Here is a 9365-nt window from a genome sequence, read left to right on the forward strand (position 1 = left end):
GTGCTAACGGTGTCTGCCGCGCCCTGTGGTCACCTCCGGGGCAGGCAGGGATCGAACTCATGCAGAAGTGGCTTTAGCTTCTCAGTGCTGTGCTTTAACCCGCTGCGCCACCGGGGAGGGCCTGAGACTTAATAATTATTAAGTCACAGTAATCAAGCTTATTATGAACAATTAACATCTTTATTTTCCCATAAAGACTAGCAGCGATCAGCACAACAGAACAGGGAATCTGGAAATAGGATCCACCTGTGAGATTGTCAATTAACTTTCAAGGTGCAGAGAAAGATCAGCTCACCAAATGGTGTTAAAACAGTTGAACAGCATTTAAAATAAAGAATGGACATGATACACAAACTTAACTAAAAGTGGATCATAGTCCAAAATGACATTTACATTATGAGAAAATACAGGAGACAGGCTTTGTGTTACTAGATCGGTAAGCATAGAATTCTTAAGTAAGGGCAAAAACTGTTAGGTCCCTTTATATCAGAATTCACAGTGTCTTCAGAAGGCACTTGTAGGAAGGAGACGCAAGGGGAAAATCACAAATCTGGAAAGAAAATACATAAAGAGTATATGAAGAACTCTAAAATTAATGACAAAAGAAAAAATGGGCAAATACTTGAATTGACACTTCACCAAAGAAATAAATCTGTAAAATAAGAGCATTATAGTATATATGAATCATTTGGTCAATATGATTTAAAACCATCATGAAATACCACCACACATCAGAACGTCTGATATTCAAACTAACCAGAGCAAACATTGGCAGGAACATGGAACTGAAAAATCTGTCGGTGGCAATACAAAGCAACGCAACTCCTTCTGCCAGTGGTTTGGCGGTTTCTTACATGTACATGTACATTCACTCGATGTCCGAGCCGTTGTACTCCTTCATATTTGTGCAAAATAAATTAAATCACATTTCCAAACAGAGACTTGGATATAGATGCCGAGCAGCTTTATTTGTAATTAACCTCAACTAGAAGCAACTCAAATGCCAGCAGGTGAGTGAGTGAACACCTCGCTGTGTTGCTGTGCGAGGGAACGTGACACAGCGCTACAGTGGATGCCTGACTGCAGTGAAGGGACGGTGGTCCGAACGCCCGTGTAAGCGAAAGACACCAGGCAACAAATACAGCCATGCATTGAGGGACCCAAGTCTAGAAAGTACTCACAGACCTTCAAGGCTGCAAACGTGAGCTGCCATCTGCGGGTGACTGGAGGAGGCCGTGACAGAGGCGGGAGGCACTCGGCAGCTGTGCGTGGTGGCCACGTTCATCGGCAGCTGCAGTGACGGCTTCCTGGGCGTGTGCATCGGTCAGGGCAACGCAAATTGCAGACTTTCCATGCGTGCAATTCATTGCATGTCCGTCCTCCCAGTACAACTGTTCTTACTCTGTGTTGTCCTCATGATATTTAGGCCTCATTGAAGAGCAGCAGTGGTGATGCGAGACACGTGCACGTGCGCTTTGCCTGTCTGTGTGCAGGGGTGTGTAGTCGGCTGCCGAAACGTCTTACAGAGAAACGAAGTGTGAAGATAAGAGACAGGGAGGCGACTGAGAGTGGAGACCCTGTGCTATTAGGACAGACCCAATTTTAATACCCCTGGTCACCTTTTCAAAGCTGTTTTCAGATCTGTTTCATTTTTGTAAAGTCACAAGTGACTGTCGGCTAAGAGGAGAGCAGCTTTCGCCCCACCTTGGAGGTGGCGTTTAAGTTTCTGCCATACGAACTAAACAGATGGGGAGGGCGGGCAGAGGTGAGCAAAACCTACCCCTCATGTGCGACAGTAGCCAGTTCTGGGAAAAGAATTCTGGTGGCAAATTTTTGATTGGAGCAATGAAGGCTAGATTTGAACATGCAGTGGCGAGTCAGAAGGAAGCTCTCCAGAACCGCTGCCTCAGAGCTTTGCCCTCAGTTGTCGAAAGGGGAAAGTGGAAACAGCCTTCCTCGCCCAGTCAGTGTCTGCTTAGGTGTGTGGTGGCGCAAGGATGCACTGCGCTCAGGGGCAGAGGAAGCGCCCCTCGGGGAGCCACGCCCAGTCAGCCTGCTAGAAAGAAGAGCGCTCGTCCCTGCTGTAGTTCATCCTCAGCTCAGCAGAGGAACTTGCTTCACGTGGGATTAAAGGGACTGAGAGAGGAGCCGTGTTATTCTACTTAGCAGCTATCAGCCGCTGACAAGTGGAACCTGAATTTGGTTCCCTCCCCAAAAGGATGGTGGCTAGTCAATAGACACTTTAACACAGCTGCACATTGAGGGCAAACGGAAAGGACGATACAAAGAAACTGAAGTGCCCTGTGCCATCATCTGAAATGTGGTCCTTATTCTGAAAAGTGTTTTGGGTTTTTTTGAAGATTGATTTATTTATGCATACAGAACTGGGGTACAAGCCAAAGGTGCAGGTGAGAGGCTTCACCAGAGACAGTAGGGGCAGGACAGGCAGATGGACGAAGCCCACTGCGGAGGGGAGCAGCGGGCGGGTCAGGAGAGGTCTGCCGCGCCCTGTGGTCACCTCCGGGGCAGGCGGGGATCAAACTCGCACTGAAGAGGCTGCACTAGCTTGCAGTGCTGCGTCCTGACCTGTTGCGCCAGCAGAGAGGGCCTGAAAACAGTGTTTAATTCTGGGCACAAAAACATCCCTGGTTTTGTAAGGTATCGCCTGTCTAGATAATGTACATATTTTATTAACATAAATTTTATGTAAGAGAAAGAAAGTACATTCATCTTAAAACAGTGTGTCTTTCTTTGTAAGCACTTTATTAAAAATGCTAATTGTGTGTGAAGCAGCACATCCTGCTCTGAAAGGTGCTCCTGAGACACGTCTCTGAGGCCAGGTCCTGAGACTGACTTCTTAATGTTACCAGGAAGCCTCTTGTGAGGCCATGCCCCTTCCCGCCTCCTGTGGCTTCAGCAGCCCAAGGCCTGTCATTTGGAAATAGCTGCTCTTAGCCTTTTTGGAGTTATGACCTCCTATGAGGAATAATGAAAACTGTGGACAAAACACTCGCCTAACTTCTGGAACTGCTAAGAACCCTTGTTCTAGGACAGAGACAAGCTCTGTGCCCATCTCAAGCAATTCATCGCCGAAGCTCTTTCCTCAGTACAAAGGTGGCCGTCTACCTGTGACCTAAAGAGCTACTGTATTAGTGCTAGGTTTTTAATATTCTCTTCAGCAAGGTCGTAGGAAGAGAGACAGCAGGGAGCCAGCTGAGTTGTGGTCTGTGGCATTAGGAAGAGCTTGCCTCCGGCACATGTGAGCTTGTGCCAGGGAAGCTGTGAGGACACTCGTCAGCATCCTTGTTCTGTGTTACATGGTTCTTGCTTGTTCTGCTGCACAAACCCGTCAGATTTTAACAGAAAACCAAGTACCTACTGTTTCACTAGAAGCAAATGACACATCTGCTCTACACGGGGACTCAGTAGTCATCTTTTACCCTGTTTAGTTAATTATTCCCTGAGACTGTCTGAGAAATGACTTCTCCTGAACTGAGATGTGCTAACGGTGCTTTGCTTTTCTTCCTACAGCTTATACCTCCTTTTAAGCCTCAAGTAACATCTGAAACAGATACTAGATATTTTGATGAAGAATTTACAGCTCAAACTATTACAATAACACCACCTGAAAAATGTAAGTAACTCTTGAAGCCCACTGATAACATTCTAATATAACTGAAGAAAACAGTCATTTTTAAATATTGGCTATTTCCAAGATCAAATTCCACAGTGACGTGTTCCATTCCACTCGGGAATTGGAGCTCCCAGTATGAAAACCCCAGAAGACAGGTAACAGAAAAGCGTTTTTGGCTAGGAAGAGTAGTGACAGGAGACTGAGAGCTGTAGGCTAGCCCACGGACTGACGAGTCCTTTCTGACTGTTCCCCCGGGGGCTGTTGACATCAGCTGAAAGTTGTCAAGGAGAGACTGCCGCGCCAGCAGCTCACTCACGCACCGCCTTCAGAATGGTGCTGATCTGGTCTCCTCCTCATTCAGTAGTTTCTAAATCCACTTTAAATGGAGTCTTTGCTTAGCTGTGCCTGGAGCAGCAGTCCTGTGAAGGCACACTTCAGCTCGCCAGGAGAGTCCTGCTACACGTCAGCTGCTCGCTCTCAGCAGCCGGGGGTCACTTGCAATCTTCGTGCGCGCGGGGCTGTGCCCTCCCCGTCGTAAATACTCTCAATGGATGAACTTCAGTGAAGAAAGATGATCAAGGGCGGCTGCGAATTCTCTCAGGCTGACGACAGTGGGTTGGACTGTGCCTGTCCTGGTGAGCCTAGGAGGGGCGGAACACGGAGCCGCGGGGGCGCCCCTGAGCAAGTCGGGGTCTTGGCAGGCCACGCTCGCTCCACTCGTACAGTGTATGTCCGTTTTCCTCCCCTTTTCCTTTAACTGCTTTCCCACGCTCCTTTCCTCTTCTTTCTTTTAAAAGGTGTGTCTGTGGGCAGCACTGGGCTCCCTGGGTGTCCGTGGGGGGCGGAGGAGGCAGCCGCTGGCCGGCCGCGCCGCGCCGTGGTGGACACCAAGTGGCTGTGGACACCCCGGAGTTAAATACACCGTGACGTCTGCTGCACGTGCTTGCCTTCCCTTAGCTCTAAAAGCAGTGGAGCGTACCTGCACCTGCATTTATAAGGGAGAAATTAAAACCCAGAGAGACGCCGGGCTCCTAAAGCCCGAGGCGGCGGCGGCCTTGGCAGCTGGTCCAGCGCAGTTTGAGTCGCGAAGCGCGGGCGTGTTGAAGGCCACTGACGTGAGAGGCCGTGGGTCGCTGGACCTCTGCCTTGCAGTGTGTCGTGGCAGCAGAAATGCTAAGAACCAAAGATAACGTGAGGGCTTTGGGCAGGTGGTTGAGGACGAGGACGCCTGAGCAGAAGCCGGGACCCGGCTCGGCCTCCTGCCTGCCACGGGCCGTGCGGTGTGTGATCGCCCGCGCCAGGGGCCAGTTGGGCGATTCTGGCTGCTGCGCGCCGCGAAGCGTCTGCTGGGACGCAGCCTCTGGGCAGGACCTCCGGTGCGGTCAGGTTCCCTCCTCCCCTGGCGGGCTCCCACTGCGGCGCCAGCCCAGACGAGGCTCCCTGGCACGCGGCCTGTTGGAGTTAGGCGCCTGCGTGCTTCGCGTTCTGCGTTCGGCACCCCGAGGCTGCGTCCGCAGTGCGCCTCGGCCGGTGCGTCCTGCCCTCTCTGCCTGACGTGCTCTTGGCAGCTGTTCTCGAGGCGGCCACCCTCTCCACCTTGAGAAGAAGGATCTGCTTTGTTCACCGCTGACTAGGTGCTTTGCCCCACAACTTTATTCAGTAAAGTTGTAGTGGGTGACAGAATAAGCGCGTTACTTAGCCCAGAGGCCGCCAGAATCAGGACTAGAAGAAGCCAAACTCCCTGATTGTGGTGCGTTTGTGTTGCCACCTTGAGACCCCAGGGGCTGTGGGGGAGCAAGGTCCCGACACCTGTTCTCAGCCTCAGTGTCCTCGGACTGGTGTCCTTTCTTCACAGAGCTTTGGTGTGTGTGGAAGCTTCATTAGGACAGTCAAAAAAATAGGTAGGACCCTTAAATGCAGAGTCATTCGTGAGAAAAGTAAGAGTTAAAAAACGACCCCAATACAGAAAAGCCCTGATGGGGGGGGCAGTCCCCAGGGCTCCTGTCTTTCCCGCTGAGCGCCTGGAAGCATCCCTTCAGGAAGGGAGACCCCCAAGAGCTCTCTTGTGAACTCTCACTTGTCATTCTGCCTCAGCGCCTGATTTGCAGTGCACCGGCGCTTTGTTCTCTGACCAAGTACCCTGAGGGGGGGCAGGCTCTGCACACAGACACCAGCGAGACAGTCGGAGGGAGCGAGGTGGGGAAGAGGCTGCAGCTGAGCTGGGAGGGGGAGCGGGAGGCGGGCGGCCAGCCAGCCACCGGGGAAGCTGCCCCATCGCCAGTGAGTTAGACTGGAAGCTTCTACAGTCTTCTACAGTGGTCCCTCTCAGCCAGCGGGTCTTTCTTCATGACCGACCTTTACTTCCAACCCCACCTGTCAAGAGTCAGTTTCTTCCAGGTTAACTGTTCCTGCTTCACCACAAACTCCAAACTCACGTGCGATTACATCATTAATACGCATTTATTGTTCAGCTTCTAAACTCCTCAAATGAGGTTGAATGTTAAAGGTATTTTAAGTCACCGACACCATTCCTGGAACATCCAAAGCTAATGTTCCAACTTCTCTATCAAGAACATCAGGCCGCAGCTTCCTTGTCCTTGCAGAGCCCAAGGGCTGTGATCTGTTGCGATGGCCTCTGTAGATCCTGGACTCCCTGAGGAGCAGAGCAAGAGAGGAAAGGGGGGACCTTTAACTCCATCTTTTCTGTTTGCAGCTTTGAGCGGTGTTGCTGACGAGAAACCACCGCCACCCTCTTGCTACTAAAGCAGAGAGAATCTGTGCATGAAGCCCACAGCGGTACAGTCAGTCAGCGGTTGCCTTCCCACTGGCCACCTTGATTGTGTAACACCGAGTGGAGTTGTTGTTCCAGAACGACTCAGTTAAAAAGACCAAGTGTTCCTTTTTGACCAACAGCTGCAGTAACATGGTGTTAATTAATTGAACAGATTTGGGACGTGTTGTCTTGTATTATATCGTTAATGGCCCTCTGCCTCCGTTGTCTAGAAAAAGATGATTTCTTGAGATCTAGTAGCTTTTACTGCCATGTAATTACATTTGTCAAATGTCCTATGAAAATGAGGCAGCTGATGCTTCCTGATCGCCAGGGACGGAATTGACAGCTCTCCCCCCACAGAGGAGCGTGTGGTTTCGTGTTCAGTGTAGCTCAGAGTGATCGTTATTCCTGTGACGGCCTTGTAGACCGGGAACCCGTTTACACCGCTCGACAGGCGCTGACCGAGCCGCCGAGTGCCGGCCGTCACCCCACCCTCCCCGCTCTGCAGCCCAGGGGCCCTCTTCCTGCCCCGGAACCTCTGCAGGCCCTGGGCCTACTGGTGTCCGTGATGAGACCCCCTCTGTTAGCGGCCACGAGGGCGGGGTGCTACACAGACACGGGTCAGAGGGAGCATCAGGGCGAGGCCCCCTTGGTTATCTGTGCGCTGCGGGCTTCTTCACATTCAAAATTGTGGTGAGTCTTTGGCCCAAGTGCCAGAGTCGAAGCTCTGTCAGCTCTCGGCTGCTCCACCTCACGGCAGTGGGTCCCCTCAGGAAAGGACGCTGAGTCACGCCTTTGGAGAGCCCGTGCCCTGCGCCCTGCCTGACCCCCCGCCAAGGCCTGGCGCAGCCCCAAGCCGGGAGGCTGCTGCCGCCTCCGGCTGGGGTGGACGAGCGCGGGCTCCCTGGGCTGCTGCCGGGAGGCGCGTGCAGCGGAACCCCGCTGCCAGTGGGGAGACCTCTTTCCCTGGGGACCGGCGTGCCGGGGTCTGAACACAGATCTCACCCTCTCGGTAAGCTTTATGCTCTGGGCTCAGCAGCGGAGGCCACCCGGAGCTCTCCCTGCCCCGTCTAGCACCGGCGACCCCCAGGGCCTCCGCAGCGGGAGGGAGAGCCTTGGCGGTCAGAGGTCTGTCCAGGGCAGAGGCACGGATGTGCCTGGGGACTTCCGCCCACCTAGTAGTATTTTCTTAAGCACACTTGAGGCTACAGATATTGGTTAACAACTTGATCCCTTATTTGGCTGTTTTAAAAATAGAATACTGAAGAGAAGGAAAGTCAGAGGAGCTTGTTATTCTTTGGGCTGCAACAGGGCCAAGACCACATGTTCCAGTGGAATCTGACTTGGGTTCTTTCTCACATTATATGAAGACGATGCTCCAGTTACAGGCTGGAAAATTAAGGGCATTGGTAGCATACTTACTATACAGTAGGAAGCAGTGGGATCACTGCACTTGGATAAAAGGAGGGTGGCGTCAGTTAGACTTCCAGTCACATGCAGGAGCCGAGCAGGAGGGGTTTAATGGATTTTCTCCCCCAGACCTGCAGGCCGGGGAGGGGGTACTGCGGGTGCTGTGCCCAGAGCGGATGGGGGTGTCCTTGGGACTGAGGGTCGAGCAGCAAAAACCACATAGAAGAAAGAACATCCGACCGAGCAGGGTTGCGGGCAGAGTTTGGGTGATGGTTTGTGACTTTCTCAGCACTGGACAGAGGGGTTGGAAGAGCAGTGCGAGTGAAAGCAGCCTCTCCCCTGCCTTTCTCTGCCTCCTTCCTGTTTGTTCTGATGAAGCTCGCATTCACATGCTAACGCATCTTAACTGGTGGTGTATTTGTTTGGGTCTTACTCTTTTTTCCTAGTATAAATTTTATGGCAGGAGAACCGGGAGTAGTGAGGTAAGGCAGAGAGGAGACATTAAATAATGAGTGTTGATCTTCAAGCTGTTGTCAGGGGCTGAAATGAAGTAGTCATATGAAGCTCTATTTTGCAGTCACACCTAAGTCATTATGAAGAAAGCAGAGGCATTTGAAGAGAGCTAGTGGCGGCTTCAGGGAGACACGCGGGCGCCTTAGGACTCAGACTGGCGTGACTGTAACTTGCAAGCGTGCCCACACTAACGGTGACTGGAGGCTGCTGCTCGGGAGCCCTCACGTCTCCCCTAGCATTCTTTACTTACCGAGGACTGGAACGCTGACTAGAAGGAGCTTTGGTGGCTCCATTTCTTCACGGACAGCGCGCAGGCGTAGTGCTGACCCGTTTCTGTGGCGCTGGCGTCACGAGTGAGCCGTCGCCCAGGGCAGTGACCCGCGCAGTCTAAGTGTGAAACTAAAACGGCTGTTTCCGCCCGCAGATGACGAGGACGGCATGGACTCCGTGGACAACGAGAGGCGGCCGCACTTCCCGCAGTTCTCCTACTCGGCCAGCGGACGAGAATAAGTCTCTTAGGTTTGCGGCTGCAGGAGCCTGGACACCTCCGCAGCCCGGCCGTCACCGTAGCAGGAGCGCCCGACGGGCCGGCCCGGCCCGCGGCCCCGAGCCCTCGCAGGGCTGCACCCTGGAACCTTCACCTTTGCTTTCTGCCGGCCACCCTGCCCACCCCCACGAATCCCTGCGGCCAGTCTCGGCCAGTCTCGGCCAAGCCGGCCTCCGGCAGCTCTGCCTGAGGCAGGGCCCCGCACGCCCTGCACACTGGCTCCCTGCGCGTGGCCTTCCGCACAGGGAGGCCAAGAATGTGCCCTTCCAGGTGGGTCCACCACAGCGCCTGCTCTCCCCTGGGGGCCCAGGGCGCAGGGGCGCAGGGGCCTGGCTACCAGCCCGCTCGCCTCCGGCTGCACCTGCAGCCACGGGACAGTTCCACGAAGAGGACACGAGTGGAGGTGACAGGCCATGACCGCTGGGCCCATGCGTGCCAGAGAAGAGGGCCGGCCACCAGCTGGGGCCATCTGCAGCAGGACAGTCACC

At 53.4% G+C, this 9365-nt stretch overlaps 1 protein-coding gene across 2 annotated transcripts in view; it reads left to right on the forward strand.

Moving 5' to 3' along the window:
* Positions 1-8931, forward strand: part of AKT3 (v-akt murine thymoma viral oncogene homolog 3) — a 180486-nt gene extending 171555 nt beyond the window's left edge. For both annotated transcript variants that reach the window (XM_004691044.2, XM_012730924.1), the window contains exons 12-13: positions 3532-3634; positions 8755-8931. In XM_004691044.2, coding sequence (XP_004691101.1) covers positions 3532-3634; positions 8755-8840 — 189 coding nt within the window. In that variant the 3' untranslated portion in view covers positions 8841-8931. The remainder of the gene's footprint in view (positions 1-3531; positions 3635-8754) is intronic.
* Positions 8932-9365: the final 434 nt, after the last annotated feature.

This window comes from Condylura cristata, unplaced genomic scaffold (genome assembly GCF_000260355.1).
Source record: "Condylura cristata isolate star-nosed mole 26May11 unplaced genomic scaffold, ConCri1.0 scaffold00029, whole genome shotgun sequence".
NCBI classification, from domain to species: Eukaryota; Metazoa; Chordata; class Mammalia; order Eulipotyphla; family Talpidae; genus Condylura; species Condylura cristata.